Raw genomic sequence first — 25,352 nt, 5'->3', positions numbered from 1 at the left:
GCACACGTTTCTCTATTCCCTGCTTAATTAGCTGTCCCTCATTGATGTAAGTTTCATCTCCATACATGTCCCTAAAATGGCGTTTGCTTTCCTAGTTCAGTGAATGTGAAATTCAGAGTTTCTCCTTTCTTTCTTTAATAAGTGGAGATACACTATTCCTGATATCTGTGTTATTTGTTTGTTTGTTTTGGTACTGGGGATGGAACTGAGGGGCACTTGTCCACTGAGCCACATCCCCAGTCCAATTTTATATTTCAATGAGAGACAGAGTCTCACTGAGTTTCTAAGTGCCTCACTTTTGCTGAGGCTGCCTGTGAACTTGTGATACTCCTGTTTCAGCCTCTTTAGGGATTACAGGGATTACAGGCATGTGCCATGGAGCCCTGTGATAATAGGTCTTTAAAAAGGGCTTTATCAACTCCTGTGCTCCCATCACATATACACTCCATATCTATCTCTTACTGCTGATTTGGGCCATCAATCATTTTTTTCTGCTATGTTCCCATCATTTTGGTCCTAGTTTGTATGAACATCTGGGTCCAGGAGAACACAGTGTTTGTGAGCACCACCTTTTCCTTATGTTTGCATTAACTGGAATCATTTTTTTAAGAGAGAGTGGAGAGAGAGTGAGAGAGAATTTTTTAATATTTATTTTTTAGTTTTTTGGCAGGCACAACATCCTTGTTTGTATGTGGTGCTGAGGATCGAACCCGGGCCTCATGCATGCCAGGCGAGCGCGCTACTGCTTCAGCCACATCCCCAGCCCCTGGAATCATTTCTTATGGTCAAGTCTTTCTTGCTCTGTGTTGTATGCTCTCGGGGCAGAGGAAAAGGCCTACTCCACCTGCAGCACCCCACTTCACTGGGCACCCTTTGCTTACACTTACCCACAGCCAAGATCCCTCTGGTCTTCAGGAGAGAAGGTTCTGGCTGTCTTCTCTACCACCTCACCCCAATGCTCAACTCCATCTTCTACAACCTTAGGAACAAAGAGAGGTTGGGGCCCTGAGCAGATAAACCCCGAGGGTCTGTTGTGCATAATGTAGATAAACTTTCTGCCTCTTTCCCCAGGACTTAGCTACAAGTCCATTCAACAATGCATAGTAAATAAAAATATTACTTCACACCAAGAGTGTAGAGACAAAAACAATCTAGAATATAAATACACTTTTCTGGTCTGTACAAAATTGTCTTATAAACATGTGTAATTTGAAATAAGACTTTAATTGTGTATTGTCCACTACATAAAAATGTGTGTATTTTTTGCTACTGTACAATCATAGAGGAGATTTTCTTCTTGCTCTTGCTGAAACAAGATTGGAAGTTGTCTACTTGGATTGGCATTCAGCATAACAATTTCAGTATATTCAATTTGTCTTCTAATATTGTTAATTTATTATTTATGTACATCCAAAACAGGAAAGAAAATTTTGTTGAGTAATGGATCTAATCAAAAGCAATACGTTTTGTGTTTTCTTCCCCACATTGTATAATTTAACCATTATCAATTATCTTTCTTTCAATTTAGAGAAATCATTACAGAATTCAGCAGAGAACACATTAGAAATATTAAACTCTTCATTTTTGATGTTACATTTCAAACTAATGCTTTTTTGTGAAGGCTGAATGCTAAGCGAATGAACATCAATGAGGACTCAGAGTTGCCAGCAGAGTTCAAGGGTGAGGGCAGGTAAGATATAATATGGACAGGCCAGGGTTCAGTCTGATGAGCCACATTAGATACATGGAGGGCCTACTACCATCCTCCCCATGCTCAGCACACAATCCAGTAACATTCCGCATAGCCACTGCTCCTTGCATATCCACAATGTATGTCAAATGACGCTTTACATTCTACCTGCCACTTCTCATACTTTTACTGAAATGAGTGAAGGAAAGTGAGCACTTATACACTAAGATTTTTAGTCACACTTAGCACATATTACAAGATGATCTTAAAAATATTTAATTTGAGAAAAAATTGATTATTTTACCAAGGTTTTCTAGAATATTTCTAACTGGAAAAGGTTTGGTATAAATTCCTGATGAATCATTGAAAAATAAAACTTTTATTATGCAAAATTCACAATTCTCCAAAAGTAATTTATGTTCTAATAATATTTAATTCTTACTATAAATGAAATTCATATAATCCAGGTTTTTAAACTTCAAAAAGAAGCAACACACACATATTGATATTTGGCAGTATTGAGTATCCAAACCACAGACGTGCAACTATGAGGCCAATTTTTCACCTCTAAGGTATACTTTTGGATGTAAATTTAAATACAAACTCATCAACAGTATTCATAGATTCTCACAGAGAAGTGTTCAGGAACAAGAGAGAAAACCAGCTTCTCACAAGTCTGTTCTCACCTCTTGCACTGTTTTACACCCAAGAGAGGACCTTCCCAAATAAAACCAGACAATGTCTCGCATTTACCAGCAAGGCCTTTAAGGATTTCTGTGCAGAGTGGAATATTAAACATACCACTAGTATTCCTTACAGCCCTCAGCAGCAAGGAATAGTGAAAAGAGCCCACAAAGAGCTGAAGGCTGCCATATAAAAACAAAAGGAGGGAGACAGCAACTCCTCACCATCTCCCCATGGTATTCTTAAGACTATCCTCTTTACTCTGAATTTATTAACAGTGCCTAAAGGTGATGACTGCACACCTAGCTTCAAACATTGGCCCCTTGATTGGGCCTTTTCATTAACACTTAGTACAATATAAAGACTCCTTTACCAATCAGTGGTAGGAGCCTTCACCACTCATGAAGTTAGATAGGGGGTTTGCTTGTGTCTTCCCAGAAAAAAATCTACAGCAAATCTGGACCCCAGCCTGGCATATCTGACCCTAGATGCCTACCCAACATGATGGTCTGCTGCACAATATAAGAAGAGAAGAAGCAAAACTGCAAGAGGGCATGAGGACCCCAGAAAGAGAACTATCACAGGATCACATGGGATATAAAAGGACTAATTCACCAGGCCAAAAATATTGGAGAAAGCTGGGGTCGTGGTTCTAATTCTCCTGGGCAAGTCTTTTTTCTACTTTTATACAGAGCTCTAACCATCGACAGTGCCATGGCCCAGGTAAATTGGGCCCTTGTCACAGACCACCCCTTTTTGCTGTGGCTAATTGGGAAGGGGCTTTACCTAAGCTCTTTCTCTATAAACTCCAACCTCATTGACCCTGAGTTATGCATCCAGGAGGTGACTGTAACCTGGAATGCCAGCATTTCCAAACCTACTCTGCCCATTTGTGTCTCTGTAGAGGACAAAGAAACCTATAATCCAATCAGAAGGGCTAAATCATCACAGGAAATATTTAAAAACACAAACTACAATCAGAAAAAAGTGAAAATAGAAGAAAAATTGATAAAGGAGATTGAACACTGAACAATAATATTAGTAGAAAACAGAGGAAATAAATTATTAATGGAATCAGTTCAAAGTGTTTACCATCTGAAATCAGGCATGACAACGTTAAAGGATTTCTGAGACCATTTCAAGGTTGTCAAGATATTTTACTATTCATAATATGCAAGGAAATACAATTTGTTCATGAGATTGTTGAGAGGCAAAAGGGCCAGAGGTACTGTGGATTTCAGGTTCTCACCAATAAACTGGAAGTATCAGGGAATGTTCAAAATAGAATATTGAAGCTAACTACAATGTCATTTACACAGAGCCTAAAGAAAATATTTTTAAAGTCTCCAAGTTTAAGTTCCCAGGACATTTTAAAAAAATATTTATTCATTCTGCTTTGTTATATATCACAGCAGAATGTATTTCAGTTCCTAGTACACATAGAGTACAATTTCTTATGACTCTGGTTGTACATAGAGTAGTGTCACACCATTTGTGTCTTTATACATGTCCTTAGGGTAATAATGCCCATTTCATTTCACCATTTTTTTACCCCCATGCCCCTCCCTTTCCATGTATCCTCTTTGCCCTTTCTAAAGTTCTGCCTTTTTCCTCATGCTCTCCACCATCCCTATTGTGGATCAGCATCCTTATATAAGAAAAAAAAAAATCTGACATTTTTTTTTGGAAATTGGCTTACTTCATTTAGCGTAATATTTTCCATCTGAACCCATCTATCTGCAAATGTTCTAATTTTATTCTCTTTTTATGCTGAATAATATTCCATTGTGTATATATACCACAGTTTCTTTTTTTTAAAGAAAGAGTGAGAGAGAGGAGAGAGAGAGAGAGAGAGAGAGAGAGAGAGAGAGAGAATTTTTAATATTTATTTTTTAGTATTTGGTGGACACAACATCTTTGTATGTGGTGCTGAGGATCGAACCCGGACTGCACGCATGCCAGGCAAGCACGCTATGGCTTGAGCCACATCCCCAGTCCTATACCACAGTTTCTTAATCCACTCATCTATTGAAGAGCATCTAGCCTGGTTTCAAAAATTAGCTCTTATAAATTTTGCTGCTATAAACATTCATATGGCTGTGTCACTCTAATATAATGTTTTTAAATCCTTTGTGTATAAACCTAGGAGTGGGATAGCTGGGTAAAATGGTGGCTCCATTCCCAGTTTGACAAGGAGTCTCCATAGAGTTATCCATATTGGTTGCACCAACCTGCTCTCCCTCCAGCAATGTATGAGTGTCTCATTTTCCCCAGATCCTTGCCAGCATATAATGTGTTTTGTGTTTTTAAAAGGTGCCATTTTGACTGGAGTGAAAGAAAATTTGAAACTAATTTTGATCTCTAAGAATCTTTTTAGAATAAGCTGTGTTTCTCTAGAAAGAGAATAGTGAAGGAAGAAGATGTGAGCTAAAGGGACTCGGGATTGACCAGGAGTCAGACAGGGCTGGAATCTGATCAGCTGTGCCTTTAATGTGGAGGGGTGCCAGGGCAGAGCAGGCTTCTCAGACAGACATCATTCCAGGCTAGGTTACATCCTGATGGGTGGCTTTTCCTTTCTGAGGTGTAGATCCTCAGGCCATAGCTGCTCTCTGGATGTCACACTCTCAGGTCTCATTGTAGTGAAATGTGTCTCTGTGGGATCAAATTGGAGGCCACATTCTCTCTGCTCTGTAGAAGAACAGGTTATTTCCCACCACACATGGGCCACCGCCCCTAGTGCTATTCACCTCTTGATGACACGTGGCTAACTCCCTCTGTTGTCCTAAGTCATCTCTCTATGATCCTTGTCCCTCCTGTGGAACATGCATTTCCTGACACTGATCTTTGAGCCAGAGGACGCCTGAGCCTGCCAAGAGGGAGGGGTCTGCTGTGGTTTGAGGTCCAGTGGTCCAGCTTGACCGCCTTTGCTCTTTTTTAAAAGAGAGAGAGAGAGAGAGAGAGAGAGAGAGAGAGAGAATTTTTTAAATATTTATTTTTTAGTTATCAGTGGATATAACATCTTCACAACATCTTTGTTTGTATGTGGTGCTGAGGATTGATCCTGGGCCTCATATATGCCAGGCGAGCGTGAAAGACCCTCGGACTCCCTGTCCAAGGAAGAACGCACGAGACACTGGCTTCAAAAAACATGAGGCAATTTATTGATACACAGGCGCCTGCGGGTGCTCAGCAAAACCTCAGCCGGAGCTTTGGTGAACTGGCACACCGGGCTTTGGGGTACAGGTCTTTTATAGGATAAAGGGGCAGGTTTCCGCGCAGGGTAAGCAACAGGTTTCTTATTGGTTATTTTGAACCCAGCATATAGATTACCTAAAGGGCAAAGTTGTTCTTCACTTTATGTTATCAGTTCCTATTTGCCTAAGAATGCCCTGGGACCTGGTTTTTTTTTTTTTGTTCTTTTCCAACCATCCTGTCCTTTCACAATAGACTACCCTTAACTGATTAACAGATAGACCTCTCCGGTGTTTAGTGGGTTAGCAACACGCCCTGATGGTTTCACAATGGGGCCTGGGGTTTCTGGGCTGGGGTCTTTCAATCGCACTACCCTTTGAGCCACATCTCCAAACCCCGCCTTCGCTCTTTGTTCTCTGAAGAGTCCCCTGGGAGACCCTCATCCTTACAACCAATTCAGAGCCCTTGATTCCACAAGGTGATGGGCAGAGGCCAGAAGGCCATGGAAGAGCTTCAGTGGTTGCTGAGCCCCTTCCCCAGTAGCTGGGCATCCTGCACAACCTGCAGAAGACATGGCTATAGCCTTGCCATGGCCCTTTCACCCTGTGCTGGTGCGACACATAAGACCAAGGGCAGTGACCAACTGTGTTGAAAGAGCTGGAGCTTGGTCCAAACAGCTCCTTACTCTGTCCTCAGGCATTCTTTGCATGATGACCAGTGATTCCCCACATCAGCACCTAAAGTCACAATGCACAAACCACACTGAATGAAATGCACCCTCAGGGGCCACTCTGAGCACCCAGCAAAGAGACCAGAACTTCCTGCAATTAGAGGCTGAGACAGAAGACTCTGACCAAGCCTAGAGGAGACCACTCTGCAAACAGAAGGAGCTTCCAAATTGCACAAACTTGAAAGAGTAGAAGAGGAAAGCCCCACAGGACCAAGCCTTCTCTGAAAAGACATGGCACGTGACAAGGAATCAAATCCTTGCTTATGGCTTTCAGAAGCAACAAAGGCTCCACCCTCTGAACCCCATCCCTTCCCCAAAGCCCTTAATTCTTAACACCATCACCTTTGGGGTAAAGATTTCCATATGAGAATTTTGGGGGGGTGCTGGGGATGTGGCTCAAGCAGTAGTGCACTCGCCTGGCATGCATGGGGCTCGGATTTGATCCTCAGCACCACATACAAAGGTGTTGTGTCCACCAAGAACTAAATATGTATATATATAAATATGCTAACTTGGCCAAACCCAAAGGTGGTCTTGTTAGAGACCTGGCACATTTAAACCACAACTCAAGGAAAAGAACACAGACTCCAATATTGAATCAAACATATTTATGTACCCAGGATCTGGCCATGTCTGTCTCACCCCAAACCCCAGGCTAGAGATACTCCATTTTTATAGCACAAATGCTTGCAAAGACAGGTGTCTTGAAAACTTACAGATACCAGGATTTGGACAAGCATAATACAAAGGCAGATAGTAGGTTAATGAACTACATGGGTTAGCATTTCAAGGCAGGGAATAAATTCAGATCCCAACGTCAGAATTTATGAGGTATCACTGAGGTTTCAGAGAGGTTTGTTATCAGGTCAGGGGGGAGCCAAAAATGGGTGATTTCAAGGCATGAACAGGCATTCCAAGCAAGCTTAGAGATTGCAGTAATTTACAGTAAAACAAAAATTAGTTTTCATGAATTTTGGATGAGATGGTCCCAATCATAAGAAAGAATCAGGCTGGGTTTCAGAGTTATATTTTCAAACCCATTACATTTATGCTTCCACCCACTTCTTTGTACCACAATAGAAAAATGGCTGGGGATGGAGCTCAGGGGTTCTGTATCCCTGCCATGGATTCAATGCCCAGCAGGGGGTGGGAGGTGGGGGGAAGCATCTAGAGTTGAGTTCTCAGCCCTCCACAGGTATGAGGCTACAATTCCACAATTGGGGGAATATGACTGTTTATATATAAGCCCCCCTCCCCATTGTCATTGGGAATGTTGGTAGGTAGACTGAATTTGGGCCAGTGCACAAGATGTGAAAGACTTCACCAATTCAAATAAAGAGTAAAAGTAAAATTGTATTTACTTTCTGGGAAGGGATAGGTACTGAAGCCAGAAATAGACATGCAGTCAGTACAGACAGGTAAATGGAGTCAGTTAGAATCAAAAAGGCCAATTTTTTTGAGGATTTTAATATTTATTTTTCAGTTTCCGGTGGGCACAACATCTTTGTTTGTATGTGGTGCTGAGGATAGAACCCAGGCCACACCCATGCCAGGCTAGCGCAGTACCGCTTGAGCCACATCCCCAGGCCCAAAAAGGCCAATTTTGAGTGAGTCTGGCAAGTTGGAGACTGTCCCCTGAGGGATAGAAATGTTAATTCCTTCAGAGCCCTTGCTCCACCCTCATCAAGGACCTGTCCTTGCTCCTTCCTGTTGCTAAGGTAGCCTGTCCCAGGATTGCCCCTCCCTACAGGCAGCTTTTAGGGTGTTAATGTGTCCTTAGCTGCTGCATCCTGCCCTTCCCTCTTCAGCCAGCCTGTTTGTCACCTTTGTGCCATCTCACCAAGCATTCCTGGGCCTAGTCACCAAGACAGGAAGGAGAAAGATAAGGGGGAAAGGCATGGAGAACACAGGAAGCCTAGGACTCATAGAAAGGCTGAACCCCTTGCTTCTGGGAACACCAGGATACCAGCTATGGCCCCCCTCTCCCTCCTGGGGAGAAGTCTATGTTACTCCTTTATAAATAAACCCTGCTTTGTGTGCTTGCCTGGGCTTGCTTCTCTAATGTTCAAACTTCAACATGTGAGGGGGCAGAACTCCTCCCAGTAACCAGCGGTATCAACACCACAGGCCATGTGTGCCCCAATGGGGTTTTATATGCAGGCTTTATGGGCCGAGCTGAGCAGGGTTGTTATTTCTTTTTGGATTAACTATCAATTGAAACCCAGGAAGTGAGAGCACTGGGTCAGCCTCTAGGGATATGGTGCTTACCAGGCAGGAGCTGGTGGGCTTGTGGCTTTTCTTGAAAATGTTGGTGGCTGAGAACCACTGACATGGTAGAACACATGGTGGGGGCGCCTTCCTAAGAGGTCAATTCCGGTCAGCCTGTGCAATGGGGTGAAGTGTGTCGAGGGGGCACGTGACCATGAGCTCACAGACATTTTATGAGACCCACAGATGCCTGAAGCCACAAATGAAACCAAAACTACATACAGTGTGCCCTCTACACACATGCCTATGACTGATTACCCTTTTTATAAAACCTGAGAGTCCTAGACAGCCCCTGAAGAGAGGGCTAAGGACAAGGTTCCCTTGTCTTCCAGTTGTAGCTTCACTGACCAAAGTTCCTTTCCTGCTTTTCATCAAGACCTTTTCTGTTTGGATTTGGGGTAAAGAGATCAGTGTGGGGTCACCAGAGTCAGGCTGCTTCCTAGAACTCCCTAATAGTAAAATGTAGAACATGGACATTAAGTACAAGGTGCTCATTTTATTTCAACCCCACATTGCTGCCTTAGGGAATTGACTCCCCCCTCCCCCCCCATTCTGCTGGGGAGAGAACACTGAGCCAAAACGCCAACACCAATTGCTTCCTTTCTTAGCTCAGGCTATTTCCTCAAAAGATTAATGTCCAGGAGGTGATGAGAATTACTAAAATAATTGTCAAACTGTTTTTATTTTTACATATCAAATATGATATTTTAAAATATTATTTAAACAACTTTGAGACTATGTCTTGCTAAGTTGCCTGAGGTCACACCAGCTGATACTATATATGTATATAGGTATCTTTTTCTTTGAGGTTCTTTGGGATAATTTTTGTGGGTTCAACCTCTGAGCTAGATCCCCAACTCTCTTTATTTTATTTTAAGCTAGGATCTCCCTGTTTGTGAAGCCAGATGGAAAGATAGTAGTTTGTGTAGCTAGGTAAATGGGGTCTAATATCAGGTCCTATATAAAAAAATGCAATCTGATCTTAGCCTGGGAAACAACAACAACAACAAAAAACACCTGAGGAGTGAAATTTTCATGTCCCCTTGGCCTTGGGCAGGTCCTAAATAAGGGCTAATGAAGTAGCTCCCAGTAAAACAGGGAGATGCTAATCAAACCACCCTAGGCTGTTCCTGCCCAGGTCTCTGCTCCCTGCCCCAACAGTCCACCTGTTTCCCACCCTTTGTCCTTCCCACCCATATCCCCTACCATGTGCACAATAAAGGGAAACAAAGGACAGGAATGTGGGAGACAAAACATGACCTTAGGTTTAAGAGGGAGAAATCCGCCTCCTTCCAGGGATTCTGCCTTTTGGGTCCCCTTCTTCCTGGGGTGGGGCGAGTCTTTTGTGCTTTCTCTTATTAAAGCCTCCCACTTTCCACTCTCCACCTGCTTCTCTGGTGTTATACTGCAGGATTCGGGAGGCAAGGACTCCTCACGGTAAACTGCATTAACATTTGTAGATGCTCACCTGACCTTGGGCTCCTTCTGCCTTAGACTCCTTAAGTAACTGTTTTTCTTGATTTTTTAAAATTGTTGTTTGTTTCTGTGGTGAGTTAAAACCCTGGGCTTCACCCGTGCTGGGAAAGCAGTCTCCCTCAGCCAGAGCTCAATCCCAGATGTTACCATTTGTACCAAGTTCAAGCAAAGGCTTCCCACCTGGATTAGTTCCCAGCCCAGCAAAGAAGCTCCACCTGAAAAGGGCTGGGGCCAAGGATCTGCCACTCTAGGCAATTTTGGTTAGTGATTTGATAACCTTAGCTGTCAGTCACAATGCAGAGGCCTGACTGTAGTGGCCCATCAGGGATGCTGGGGTGGAACTGTCCAATCAGATCTGGACCAGAGGGGAAGGGCGGGCTTCCTCGGACTTTTCTTTCTCACCAATTCTGCTCCTCCCTTTCTGGGCCCCAAGTGCTCTGCCAGAAAGGCCTAGGTGACTCTGAGCAGCCTGTGTCCCCGAGATCTTTGGTGTCTGGAGGTTCTCGAGCGAACACTGAGTCCCCACGGAAGACAAAAATGGTGAGTTTGTGTCCAGGGCTGAAGGTACAGGGTCAGCACCTCCCTTGGAGCCCCACAAATGGGTGAGCTGCAGAGCCTGATCGAGTAGCATCTGAAGGGTGCCCTGGGTCTCTGTTCCCTGGTAGGAAACAAGGTCACATATGTGCCTACATGACTGTTATGCTCGAATTCGGGACCCCAAAAGACCACCAGAGACCCAAGATCGATGTAAGCAGCAAAGAGGTGTTTATTGCGAGCTAGCTCAGTCCTCAGCACACACACACAGCAACTGGTGATGCTAAGAGGCCCCGAGCCCAGGTTTTGCAGCAGTTTTATACATTCTTTGGAGAAGGCAGGGACCCCCCACATACATCATAGCATCTCTTAGCAAATCATCACACACCGCGGGAAAATCAAATAACAATTCTAAAACATGATTAGCACATTTACTGGCGGGAACAATTTGGGTAGGAGAGATTGGTCACTACAGGAGGGGGATTCATTTAAACTGATTGGTTTAAACCGTGAGGATGTCGCAAGGGGAGTACGTGCCAAACTGCAGGGCTTCTAGTTTAGATACTGGTCACCACACCTAGGTGGAAGCCATCTGGAATTTCAGATATGTGGTTATCTTGGCCTATCTGCCACTTTTCAGGCTTTTCTGAGAACTGAACTGTTTCCACAGAGCTTTTCTGTAGGTTTTTTCTTGACTTTAGCATTACAATAAGTCAGAGGTTAAGTTTCAGAGCAAAATAAGATCCCAAGCAGAAGGAAATTGCTTAGGTCTTTCAATGACCAGTGTGAATGGACATTAGGTACAAAACAACTCTTTCCTTCCCCCAGTTTAGTTTCTCCGAAGGCTGCTATGGATCCTTCATTTGCATTTGCCTGCTGCGTTCTAAAATGCCATCTTTCTCTTCACTTCCCATCACTCTCAAATATCTGGTCTTCATCATGTGTTTCAAATGGACACATTCTATTATTTTCACTTTTTCTCTACTGAAGTATTGCAAGGAATATTTTGTTTTAGTATTGGGGATCAAAACTAGAGAAGCTGTATCAGTGAAATCCTCATTCACAGCCGCCCCCAATTAAAAAAAAAAAAGAAAAGAAAAGAAAACATGGGCTGTACCAGTTGCTTTGACATTGTCCTCCCACTTGTGATCTTCCTGCCTCAGCCTCCTGAGTCCCTGGGATTACAGGCCTGTTCTACTGTCCCTGGAAAGAATAACACTTCTGTTTTCTGTTTCTGAGTATTATACTTGAGGGAAAACAATAGTCACTTGACACATCCTGTGTTCAGGTAAAATAGCTGCTTTAAATAAGGCAGTTGGTTATTGGTACTGGGGATATTGAATCTTGGTTTACATCCCCAGCCCTTTTTTATTTGTTTGTTTGTTTTTGGCAGAAGTTATTTATTTATTTTACTTGGTTTTCATTATTTATACATGATTGTAAAATGCATTTTGACACATCATCATAAATAGACTGTAGCTTCTTCTTTTTTTTTTTTTTTTTTTGGTTGTACCTAATGTCCATTCACACTGGTCATGTAGGCACATATGCAAATAGGATAATAATGTCTGATTTATTCTCTTGCACCTCATCTCCAGCCCTTTTAAATTTTATTTTCAGACAGGATCTGACTATGTTATTGAGTCTTGCCTGGAACTTCTGATCCTTCTGCCTCAGCTTCTCAAGCTGTTGGAATTAAAGGCACTGTCCACCATACCTGAGGAAAATAGTTTATTTTCACCCAAATATTAATGACCATCCTCAGGAATGTGGATTCAATTTATCCTGAATGATGTACGTGTCCCATTGTTGAAGAGATTACATGTTATTTTTAATACCAGGGATTGAACCCAGGGGTACTGAAACACTGAGCCAGATCTGAAGCTCTTTTTATATTTTATTGTGAGACATAATCTCACTACATTCCTTAGGGCCTCACTTAGTTGCTGAGCTAGTTTTGAATTTAGCAGTCCTCCTGACCCAGTCTCTCAAACTGCTGGGATTACAGCTGCACCCCACTGTGCAGGACTGACAAGAACATTTGTAAAAGGAAGTTATGCATGAATACATTAACCAAGTGCATTGGTAGGATCATCAGATGGGTGGCTACAGTAAAAAAAGGGAAATTTCTTCTGTAGGTCTGTTATTACATTGTTAGCTTTGGAAGATGGTGATTATATGTCGGGTAAGGTTGGTAATATATTCTGAAGCCATTTGTTTGGAGAATTTTGGACTAATACAGAAATTAAGGTAATTAGCTTTGAAAGATCTTGAGAGAGCCCAAGATAATTCTTGGCAACCATACAGAACTCTGTCTTATACCCTCATGGTGGTTTAGTTCCCCCAAATCAGGTGGTCTGAAGGTTGATTCATACAGAGCAAGTTCATAGAGAACTTTAGTTAACACCTGCAAAAATTCTGGGTTCTTTTTTATCTTTCTTAGGTGTAGACATCAAATCTTATTTTCTCCGCCAGGTTTTCTTTGGACACCTCAGAGAGTCCTATGTTCTCAGCCACTATCCATTCCTGGGGCTGCCACCATATGCCCACAGCTGTCCTGTCCCCTGCATGGTACAAGGAATTTTATGCCCTAGGTCAGCTCCTCTTAGAGGACAGCCTAAGTTGTGAGGTACAGCCTCTTGGGAGATTAGCTGAGTTCTTGGGGCTAAGTAATATCCTGGAACAGGCCTCATCTAGACAACTAACTTCTTGGGACCTTGATTTTCCAAAACTCTGTTCCCATTCCTTGGAGAAAGTTGGACAGTCAGCCTGTGGATGCTGGTGCTGAGGGGCCAGGTCAGCAGTGACTCCTGCCCTTTCAGTCTCTCACAGTGTGAAGGAGCAAAACCTCTCCCAGAGCATAAGGACCACCCACCCCAGTGCAGAGCTGTGCAAACCTGAAAAGCCTCATAGACTGGAGTCATGGTCCAGGTCCCTGGGAGGGTTATCCTGGAGGCTTTCAGTGAGCAAGACCAGGAGGGAGCATGTCCCAGCTGTCAGGGACCTTCCCTGCCCCTTGAGCCTGGCACATGTGTGCTCCCTCAGCACCAAAGCTTTCTGTGTATCACATTGAAATAATCTTCTCACTTATCTGAGGGCCAGGTTTATTGATTCAGAGAAAAATCGGATGGACTATTATTAAAGAGGCAAGAAAGAATTGGATTTTAAAGTCTAGTTATATTTTCATTGGTAAAATTCCCAACTTACAGCCAGGTACACTGGGGCACACCTGTGATCCTTCCTGCTCCAGGGGCTGACACAGGAGTGTTGCAAATTTGAGGACACCTTAGCAACTTAGCTGGGCCTTATGCAACCTGGTGAAACTGCATCTGAAAATAAAATATAAAAATGACTGGGGATGTGGCTCAGTAGTATAATATCTCTTGGTTTAATTTCAGGGGTACCAAACCAAAAAAGAAAAAAAAAGAAGAAAGAAAGAAAAAGAAAAACAGAAAACTCCTAATTACCTAATTTTTCTTTTGCTACTTCTGAGTATGTATAGAAAGTCTGTAAGATTCAATCTTGTCTTTTCAGTGATTTCAAATTGAAACCCAACCCTAGATTCCAAAATGCCATGTAAGATACAGAGGAAACTCTGTCTAGCATTATTGTTGCATAATTTGAGTCCAATTCTATCAAAATAGTGGTGGATAAATTTATGAATGTGATTTCATGAAAACTAGTATCTGTCCTTCCCAAGGTGATGAATTTGACAAAGGATGACAGTTTTTCACTGTTGTTGTCTGGACTTGACAGGTTCATGTTAACTGTATGGTATTTTTGGTATCAGGAATGGAGCAGAGAGCTGCTTAACCACCAGCCCCTTTAGATTCTTTGTTTTGAGACAGAGTCTTGCTACATAGCAGAGGGCCTCAGACTCCTGAACTGCTGGGGTTACAGTGTGCACCATCACTCCTGTCTTCATTGTAAGTTTTAAGAACAATTTTGGCAATATCTGAAATACCCAACTATGATCATTTAATCCCTGAATATGAGTGAAATAGTAAATGACATTTGTTTTCTGGAAAGGAGAGATACATGTGCCTAAATAAGGGGGCTGATCCCCTCAAGAGCACTCCCATCCTGTCACCTGATTCCTGTTTCCTCCTAAGTGACTCCTCCTAGGGCCACCCCTTTGAGGGCTGGCCTTTTAACTTATGAAATTTTGGAGCAACATGATTGCTCTCTCTACTGTCTCTGTTCCACACAACATTTTGGCTGAAGAATTTTGGAGTAATATAGAAATTACAGTAATTGAGTATTAAAGGGCTTAAGATATCCAATGAGAATTTTTGCCATTCATCAGGAACCCTGTCTTACTACCCTCATGGTGTTCTAGTTCCCCAAAGTCAAGTGGTCTGAAGGTTCATTGATATAGAGCAAGTTCATAGAGAACTTCAGTTCACACCTGGGAAAATCCTCTGCTTCTCTTTTTATTGTTCTTAGGTATAGACAGCATATCAGATTTCTCTGGTGGGTTTTCTTTGCATACCTCACAGAGTCTTATGTCCCCAGCCACTATCCTTTCCTGGGCTGCCACCATGTGCCCACAGCTCTCCTGCGCCCTGCATGGTACAAGGAATTTTATGCCCTGGGTCAGCTCCTCTTAGAGGACAGCCTAAGTTGTGAGGTACAGCCTCTTGGGGGCTCAGCTGAGGTCTTGGGTCTAAGGAATGTCCTGGAACATGCCTCATCTAGACAGCTAACTTCTTGGGACCTTGTTTTCCCCAAGCCCTGTTCCCATTCCTTGGATACAGTTGGACAGTCAGCCTGTGGATGCTGGTGCTGAGGGGCCAGGTCACCAGTGATTCCTGACCCTTGCATTCTCTCACACTGTGAAAGAGCAAAAACTCTCCCCAAGCATAAGGACCAGCCACCCCAGTGCAGTGCTGTGAAAATCTGAAAAGCTCGTAGGCTGGAGTCATGGTCTAGGTCTCATGGGAGAGTGGACATGGAGTGTTTCAGTGAGCATGCCCAGGTGTGAGGATGTCCCAGCTGGCAGGGGGACCTTCCCTGCCTCTTGAGCCTGGTATGTTTGCTCCCTCAGCACCAGCCATCTGTGGTTATCACTGTGAACTGATCTGCTCACTTATCTGAGGCCCAAGTTGATTTATTCAGAACCAAATATGATGAAATATTATAAAAGAGGGAAGAAAGAAGTGGATTTAAAAAGCCTACTTACATTTCCATTTGGTAAACATTGTAATTTATGGCAAGGTGCAGTGGTGCACAGCGGTACTCCTTGCTTCTCCAGAGGCTGAGGCAAGAGAATTTAAAGTTTGAGGACATGTTTAACAACTTAGCGAGACCCTTTGCAACTTGGTGAAACTTCAAATACTGGGGATGTGGTTCAGTGGTCAACTGCCTCTTGGTTCAATCCAAGGTATCAAAAAGAAAAAAAAAGCGCCTTATCCTTGGGCCACCCCTTTGGGAGCTGGACTGTTAGCTTATAAAATTTGGGAGTTACATGACTTCTCTCTGTCTACACTCACTGTGATCACTACAAGATTTTGACTGATCTTAAATATGGTCTTCTATTTACATTATTAGAAGTAGGTTTTATTTTAAGTTCACCAAGAAGCACAGCACACCTGGCCCTGTAATTCACAGAATTTTATAAAATGCTCAGGGCTTTTCAGAGAGTGTAGATGATGGGAAATTTCAGTCTCCTTAATCTCGTTGGTAAGAAATTATATCGTCTTTCTATTAATTTCATTGTATTTTATGCCTCTCATTTTGTATCTTTCCTATTATAATCATTTTTGTCATTCATGAGATGAAGTTTAGTAGAGTTATATTTGTGTGTGTGTGTGTGTGAGAGTGTGTGTGTGCGTGAGTGTGTGTGTGTGTGTGTTTGTGCCCTGCTTCAGATTGAACCCAGGGCCTTATGTATGCTTGGCAAATGCTCAACTGTTGAGCTATACCCCAGGGCAAGAAAGTGAACAATTATTGATTTATTTACTTATGTATTAAGTGGTGGGATTTAAGCCAGACACTTGCTCCTACTTGTTGTCATTCAAAAAATACTTTCAAGTTGCTGAAAGCATTTTTTGATGGTGGGTGTGTGTTTCCCTAGGGATTAAACCCAGAGGCACTTGACCACTGAGCACATCTCCAGCATTTTTTATTTTTATTTTAAAATTTATTTTTAATTATGTTATAGTTGCAGATGGACAGAATACTTTAATTGTGTTGATTTATTGTGGATCTAAATTTCAAAACAAGTGCCTCAAACATGCTGGGAATGTGCTCTGTCATTCATTGACAGCATCTTTTCCTGATTGTAATTTTTGATTAAGACCAAGTTTGACTATGTTACTGATGGTTTTGCTCCATTGCCGAGGCTGGCTTCAGTCTTATCATCTTCCTGTGACTTTTCTAGTTGCAAAAATTTTAATTGGACTCCACCAAACCAGGAGTTATAATGACTTTTAAAGATAACTCACCCATTTCTCTCAAAATGGAAACAGTATTGAAAATCAGTTTCCTTGCTTTTCTTCAAAGTTTTGAAATTTGTATATATAACCCTTCCTCTTTCCTTTACTCTTGCATTATTATGGAAAAGGTATTCATTATGTAATATTGTTTCTTCTATATATATTTATGAATCTTCCATGGCGTGGTAGTTGATCCATTTTTTATTGAATTTATTTTTCAGAGCAATTGTAGTTTTATAAAGTACATTAGTTAGGGTTCTCCGTTGGAACAGAATCAACAGGAAGAATGAATACAAAAAGGGGATTTGTTAGATTGTCCTAGGTGACCAGAAGCTGGGGAGTCCTCTGTGGCAGTCTAATGACTGGGGAGCTGGAGAAGTAGTAGCTGTGCTGCCCAAGATCCTGAAGCCTCTGAACAAGAGGGATCAAGGGTGCTACCCTAGTCTGAGATCTAATGCTTCTGGAAACTCCCTGGAGAATCACTGGCAGAATCAGCTTTGGAAGAGTAAAGAAGGAAAAGTTGATATCCTCAGGCAATCACAGCAGCAGTGGAAAACCCATCTGTGTAGAATCTAGCTTGCATGTGCAGCTGCTACCATGTTCTTGCAACTTTTATTCCATGAAGCCACCATCCTATTTGGATGACATTACCCACACTTAGGGAGGTTTTCTCGTTTGCTATCCCACATGCCAATCACTCCTAGACACAGCCTCATGGACACACCCAGAAGCCTATTAATCATTAGTGTCTCTTAATTTCACCAAAGTGAACATTCCAGTGAACCATCAGCCATAGTATCATACACCTCTTCTCTTTAGCTTATAGTCTCCAGTGTTTTCAACATCTTGTACTTGGTATGCAATTCTTCTTAGATTCAGACAAGTAATGTTTGTGGAGGTATTTTGCATTTATGATCATGAGAATAATTCATAGCTTCCTCATTTTATCAAGTTGATTTTGATAATAATGTAACATATGCCTCCAAAGGAATTAGAAGGTGTTTCCTGTGCTTCTTCATTCTCAAAACAAATGTAGAAAATTGGTGGCAGTTCTGGAGTGTCTGGTGGCAGCCTGTAGGATGTCTAAAAGTCCTACATTTCACTTTTTTGATGGTAATTAGTTGTTGAGTCAGTTTCTTCAGTAGGCACAGGCTCATGTGTTTTGTCTATTTGTCCTTCTGTGTATGTTGTAGGGGATAGTCTCTCTAAATTATGGGGCCACTTCCTCTAAGTTATCAGATTTGTGTCAAGTGCATGTTTATGATATTGTTGAAGATCCCATGGATGGTAATGGTGGCTATTTTAACTCTAATGGGTAGTTTCTGTGTCTTTGGGTTTCTTATTTGTTTAATGTTATTGTATTTCTCATACCTTTCTTCTATTTATTTACTTTGGTGTGCTGGTATGGATTCAACCCAGTGTCTCACTGGTGCTAGGCAAGCTCTCTACACTGAGCCATAACCTCACCGCTGTCCTCTGTTTCCTTAGTCACATATTAGTTTGTCAGAGATGGTGATGTTCATGCAGAACTTGGTTTTGCTGACTGCTGATTTCTTTTCTTTAATAATTGTTTTTTTCTTAATTTTTAAAATTGTTCATATATCTTTATTTATTTATATGTGGTGCTGAGAATCAAACCCACTACCTCACACATGCAAGGAGAGTGAGCTACAGCTTAGTCCCAGCACCAGCCCCTGCTGATTTCTTGATTGTGGTTTCACCAACACCCCCTCTTATCCGCCTGTGCTTAATTTATATTACCTTGCTCTTTTTTCTCTCCTTTGCTTAAGTACAAGGGCCAATGATTGCTTTTATATCTTCTTTTCTGGAATGTGCTCTGAATGCTGTAGAGACCCCCAGTGCACCATCTGTGCTGTTTTTTTCATGTTGGACTTTTATATTTCATTTTTCTCAACATGGTCACATTTGCCCTTAAGTCACCTCTTCCTCCTGTGTCTGTTTAGAGCCCTGTGTTGCATCTCCCATTGCTTAGAGGTTTTCCAGCTGCTTCTGATCTGATTTCTGCTTTAACTCCCATGTTCTTTGAGCCTACTTGGGATTTCACTGGCATTGAATACTTGTTGAGTTGAGGCTTATGGCTCAGAATGCGGCCTGTTCTGGGTGGTGGTACTGTGATCCTGAGAAGGCTGTGTGTTTCACTTTGACTAATGGCCAGGGAAGCCCTCCTGTCTGTTGCTCTGCTACATGATCACAGAACCAGCAGTGTTGTGGTGAGGTCTCCCAATGTAGCAGTTTATTCTTCATTGTCCTGGGGAGTTTTGTATGTCTCCGCCTGATGTATTTTGACTTTTTTTCAGGTGCATGCATACTAACAATTCAAGACAGTTACTTGAAAGTTTAGCCTAGGGCCCTCACATCCCTTTAATCCTGGCAGTTCAGGACTCTTAGGCAGGAGGATCACAAATTCAAAGGAAGGCTCATCAAGTTAGGCACTGAATGACTTAGAGAAATTCTCTCTCAAAATATAAATATTTAAAAATAAAATAGGGCAGTGAATGTGGCTTATTTGTTATGCACCCTTTGGTTCAATCCTTGGTACAAAATATAAACAAACAAATGAATAAATGAATAAAAAATAATTTATCCCAGGGATTCTGGAGTCTTATCTTACTCAGGCATGGTCAATCTCACATCTGTTATTTTTCATTTATGAGTTATGTTTTGCTGTTCCTCAGTATTTTTTGTGCATTTTTTTAAGTGAATGAAATATGTTTCTTGGGGCTGGGGTTGTGGCTCAGTGGTAGAGTGCTTGCCTAGCCTGCATTAGGCACTGGGTTTGTTTCTCAACACCATATACAACTGAAAAAAGTTCCATCAACAACTAAAAAAAGAAAAAAAGAAAATATGTTTCTTCCTTTTCTCCTATTCTGTGATTTCTGTTTGTTGAAGGCTTACATGCCTTTGCCTGGAGAATAGGTGTCTGAGCTATGTTTAGCAAATTATTTTGTATTCAACTCCTTTGAAAAATTTTTCTGAATGCTAGATCATCCAACAGAATGAAAACTGTAGCAGTTTCAGAGCTGATAGGCTGTGGTTTTGCAGACTGACACCCACCAGCTGTGGTCTCTGAAATTTCACCATGAGGGCTGGCAACAGCTGCAGGTACCTGTAATGCAGTAGCAGAAGCAGCAAACAAAGTAGCAGAGAAAGAACAATCCCTCTTCAGGTTGAGCATAGTAAAAGTCCCAAATGTGTATGAGTCTGTAGGCCATTGGCAAGCTTGTTCCCATATCAGAAATAAAAAATTCACTCTCCAATATATTGCCCCAATTTTCTTTCTTGATGTCCTCAAAGCTTGTTTATGTATAAAAGTAAAAGCCCTGTTGTTCTCTGGGCTCACGCTTTGGAAATTATTTTTCTGGGTTGTAGTGCCACTAATAAACTGTTGCTGCCAGATCTCAGTGTCCCCAGGTCTCATTTCTCCGTACACCAGATACAAGAGAATAAGAGTAGAAACAGCAAAACCTCACTTGTCTGGTTTCTGTGAGTAGTTGTGCTGGGGCCTGTCCTTTAACACACAGTGGTGCTATTGAAAACTCTGCTGTGCCTTTGCTCTGCAGATCCCCACCTGGAGAGCAACCAGTGCTGAGCATGTGGGTCATGGTCCTCTTTTAATATTTCCTCCTGGTCTGTGTGAACTTCCTTCTTTCATCAGTATATCTCGGTGGTTTTATTTGGGGGAGCATACTGTGGAGTAAATCCTTGGGTGCTTAACAACTGAACCAAATCCGCAGCACCTTCCCCCTTAACTTTTATTTTTGTTACCTTTCATTTAGGATTTTGCCAACCTGCTTAGGGCCTAACTAAGTTGCTAAGGCTGGCATTGAACTTGAGAACCTCCTGCCTCAGCTTCCTAGACCTGGGTGTCTTTAAAACTTGATTTTTAAAAGAAACTCTCTGAAGCTTTCTTGGTCAAATTTTAGGTGATGGTTGAGCGGGTAGACAATAGTTTGCTTTCTTGCTAGATGCAGGCTGTTTGTTTACTTAAATCCTTTTAAGGAATTTCTGCTGATTTTTATAGTAATTATTTCTGATGTAGAAGAGTGAGAGTTGGTTTTAGGCGTTAATATATTTCCATGGTTGAGCTGGGGTTGTGGCTCAGTGGTAGAACACTCACCTAGTACATGTGAGGCCATGGGTTCAATCCTCAGTACCACATTAAAAAATAAATAAATGAATAAATAAAGGTATTGACTTCAATTACAATTAAAAAACAATATATTTAAAAATATATATATATCCATGGTGATTTTAGTATGAATTGCCCAAAACTGAAGAAGATGTGCTGTGTGTAGTCTGGAGTCACAGAGGGTCAGGCTGAAGGGATCATGAAGGTCAAACCATGGCTGCTGCACTGCACTCTTCCCTATGACTGCTTCACGGAGCTGTTGGGAAACTTTCAGGGCTTTGGGGCATGATGACATTGTTGTTCTGATGGTTTGGCTTGGGTTTCCACTTCTGCTCTATTTCATGGCTGTACTGAGATGATTCCAGGCTCCCTATTGTGTCATTTTGCTCTGAGTGTTGATTTTTTTTCTTTCTTCTAATCATTAGGGAATTGTATAACATGTTCTTCTACAAAACTAAATTTCCACAGGTGCAATGGTGCATGATTGTATTCCTAGCAGCCTTGGATGATAAGGCAGAAGAATTATAAATTTAAATGCTACCCTCAGCCTCTCACAAGGCCCTGAGGAAGTTTTTGAGTACTGTGTCAAAATGGCATATGTGCTGGGGATGTGGCTCAGTCATTAAGTGCCCTATGTTGAATCCCTGCTTATTTTTTTTCTAAATGTTTCTAACCACAAATAAATAAATAAAATAAAATTTCTTGTAAGCTTATTAAAAGTGTTTTAGTGTTTCACATTTGAATGTAGAGTGAATGGATTTTTGTCTACAGAATTGAGGATATAGTGCCTTTGGCCACCCAGATTCCAGTTTGCCTGGACCATCATTGTGATCTGTATCCAAGACACCTGCTCTCACTCATCTTTCCATGCTGTGAAGGCCAGCCCACTGAAGCCTTTCTCATGGTCTCTTGCTCACCTCTGCTGATACTGTGCTGCTCAGGAGATCACGTTTTAAGTCCTTGAGAATGGTTGTATGTCAGTGGCAGGAGCACCTTCTGGTAGGCGATATTTTTGGCTGTTCCATCATGGAGCAGACATCATAGTATTCTTATGGTTATACATGGAGTGGCCTGTTTCACACCCAAACTCTGTTAGATAGACGAAGATTCTGGGTTGCAACACTGCTTCTTTACCACACCCTGGAAATGCTTCTGTCTTAGGTTTGTTTGCACCACCATCATTACAGGCAGGAGAAAATTCTTTCACAACGGACACAAGTGCACATGTGGCCTACTCTTGACCAAAGTGTCCTTGAGTGGAACATGGCTATGTGGAACATGACCTTATGGTAGTAAAGTGACTGCTTTTCAGTAGGTTATTGACAATCATTGCCCAGTCATGTTGCTATGAGATTTAGAAATTCATATCTGCTGTTCATTAAGAAAATTGTTTTGAGACTTATAAAATTTTGCAAGGTTGTTGTTTGGACAAGGTGACATCTTTGGGTCATTGAGTTATATGTAAGACATGTTCCATCTTTCCAGTTACCTCATTCTGCTTTGAGTGTAACCTTGAGAAATCATCAAATTTTTGTGTTTTTTAATCATTGTGCATGTTTTCTATTTTATTAATTTTGTTATGGAGAAATGCACCTGCAAATATCTAGTTGTTCTCTTCATGTAATCCCACAAAATGAACACAATCCCCAGTTCACAAATTGTGGCAACCCAAGTGTCATTTTGTCTATATGCTGTCTGTAGGGGAATCTTCTTTGTGATCAATGCTCAGAAGTCATGGGTGGAAACTGTTCTAGGCATTTCCTTAAAAAAGGAACAATAGACTTTCAGAAAGAATCAAGAGATCAGTGAATAATGCCCTGTTGTCTATATTAACTGTGTAGGCACAGTGACCCACTGTGGTTGACAGAATCCCTCTCAATTGCTGAGTTCTGTGATTGTAACAATTTTATACTCAGCTTTCTTTCCTAAGGTTAAGTACTATTGGGGATGATAATATTAGCTCTCCACTGCAGAGAAGGCGGTTAGGACATGTAATAGAGGTGTAACCAACAAAGTGACTCAGAATACTGTCTTACTTCCTATCAACTCACCAGTGGAAGGAAGTAAACACTTAGTTGCTTTCCTTCTGAGTAGTCTTATTCTAGTGTTAAAATGTGTGTGAGGAATTGAGTGCAGGAAGGACTTTGATGGACCAAATCATGGAATTTCCAAACCAATAATTCAGAGAATCCTGTGGACATCAAGCATGTTGAGTACATATTTCTTCTGCTGTAAATCTCTCCTGAACTCCAGTAAACATTTGTGGGATATTTTAGACCTCAGTGAGCTTTGAGGATGTGGCTGTGAACTTCACCCAGGAGGAGTGGGCATTGCTGGATCCTTCCCAGAAGAACCTTTACAGAGATATGATGATGGAAGTCCTCAGAAACCTAGCTTTTATAGGTAATAATGGTGTTTTTTTAATTAATCAAATAGAGAACTCATGTTTATTTTGGTCATTTATATGCAACATGAAAAGGGAATACATTGTTGAATTATTGCAGCATAAAAGACACCTACAATTTGGCAAAGCATTTCTGTCTCCTAAAACTTCACAAATATTGTTCTGGTTTCTCATTTTATAAAACAAATTGGATGAAAAGAACATTGAAGATGAGATCAAAAATTCTGAGATCATTCTAAGGTAATTGTACCCACAAGAGGAGTTCTTGAGAGAATCTGAGAATGTTGTATAATTTTTAAAACAGACCAACTCAAGAAGTATGCACAATTTGAAATGTATTTATTCTTATAAGATTTTTTTTACCAGAAATATATACTTAAGTGTAAAAGATATTCAGTCTTTTCCAAGTACTTGATATGCCAAAAGTATATGAAATTGCATGTGAATATCACTATTTGGATAATCACCATAGAGAGGCTGCATTGCAAAGATTGTTTCCTTTCAATCTCTTGATTTTCAGGCAATTTGAACACATCAGGAAACCTAGCCTTTACCTGATGTTGGTAGTAATGTAAGCTTAGAACCTATAAATAAGCATAAAGTCATGAATGAATCAAGCATTGATAATGTGCTGGTCATTCTTCAAAGAAGACATGTGGTAAACTTCAACGGCCAAGAAGATAGTTTGGAAAAATTTTCAATGAAATTCCAGTTCTTAACTGGACAAAGAAAAATTTTAATACAGTAAATTCATGTGGTTCTTATATGTGTGCCAAAGAGTTCATATGCCTTTCATTCCTTCATAGGAAGATCACATCTCACACTGGACACAAATGCTACAAGCATGAGGAATGTGAAGAGAAGCCATGTGAATTTAAACACTACAGGCAATCCCTCGTTTCGCTCAAAAGTGTTCACACACAAATGTTAATACAACCTGGAGAGGGACCCTATGAAAGTACAGTACGTGGGAAAGTCGTCAGTTGTTCCAGTGACATTCAAAGGCATGAAGATACTCATACTGGGTGGCAACCCTATGAACATCAACAATGTGCTGAAGCCTCATCTTCTCCCACAGGTGTTCAAAGACACATGAGAACACAAAGTGGAGGTAAACCTTTTCAATGTGAGGTATGTGGGGAAGCCTTTTATTTCTCCTCTTTATTTAGAAGTCATGAAAGAATTCATTATGGAGAAAAACTCTATGAATGTAAACAAGATCATAAAACCTTTGTTTCACACTCAAGTCTTCAAAGGCACAGGATCACACACACGAGGAATGCACGTTTCAAATGTAAGGTATGTGAGAAAGACTTTGCTTACCCCAGTTTACTTAGAATACATCAGAGAACACATACTAGAGAGAAGCCCTACGAATGTAAGCAGTGTGGCAAAGCATTTTCTACATCCAGTTACCTTCAGATTCATGGAAGAGTGCATACAGGAGAGAAGCCCTATGAATGTAAGCAGTGTGGCAAAGCTTTTGCTATATCCGGGAGCCTTCACGCACATGAAAAAACTCACACTGGAGAGAAGCCTTATGAATGTAAGCAGTGTGGCAAAGCCTTTACTACATCCACTCACCTTCACTCACATGAAAAAACTCATACTGGGGAGAAGCCCTATGTGTGTAAGCAGTGTGGAAAAGCCTTCACTCATTCCTCTGGCCTTCACTCACATAAAACAATTCATACTGGGGTGAAGCCTTATGCATGTAAGCAGTGTGGGAATGCCTTTGCTCGTTCCTCTGAGCTTCACTCACATATAATAATTCATACTGGAGAGAG

At 41.4% G+C, this 25,352-nt stretch overlaps 1 protein-coding gene across 1 annotated transcript in view; it reads left to right on the top strand.

Annotated features, from left to right (window-relative positions):
- Positions 1 to 1,637: 1,637 nt before the first annotated feature.
- The window catches only part of LOC143639908 (uncharacterized), a 33,073-nt gene continuing 9,358 nt past the window's right edge, over positions 1,638 to 25,352 (top strand). Inside the window, exons 1-2 of the mRNA XM_077107937.1 lie at positions 1,638 to 1,690; positions 24,894 to 25,316. Of these exons, the coding sequence (XP_076964052.1) occupies positions 1,638 to 1,690; positions 24,894 to 25,316 (476 nt within the window). The remainder of the gene's footprint in view (positions 1,691 to 24,893; positions 25,317 to 25,352) is intronic.

The sequence above is a fragment of the Callospermophilus lateralis genome (genome assembly GCF_048772815.1).
Source record: "Callospermophilus lateralis isolate mCalLat2 chromosome Y unlocalized genomic scaffold, mCalLat2.hap1 SUPER_Y_unloc_1, whole genome shotgun sequence".
Taxonomy (NCBI): Eukaryota; Metazoa; Chordata; class Mammalia; order Rodentia; family Sciuridae; genus Callospermophilus; species Callospermophilus lateralis.
The sequence above is the reverse complement of the archived record's forward strand: the minus strand, read 5'-3'. Positions and strand labels throughout refer to the sequence as shown.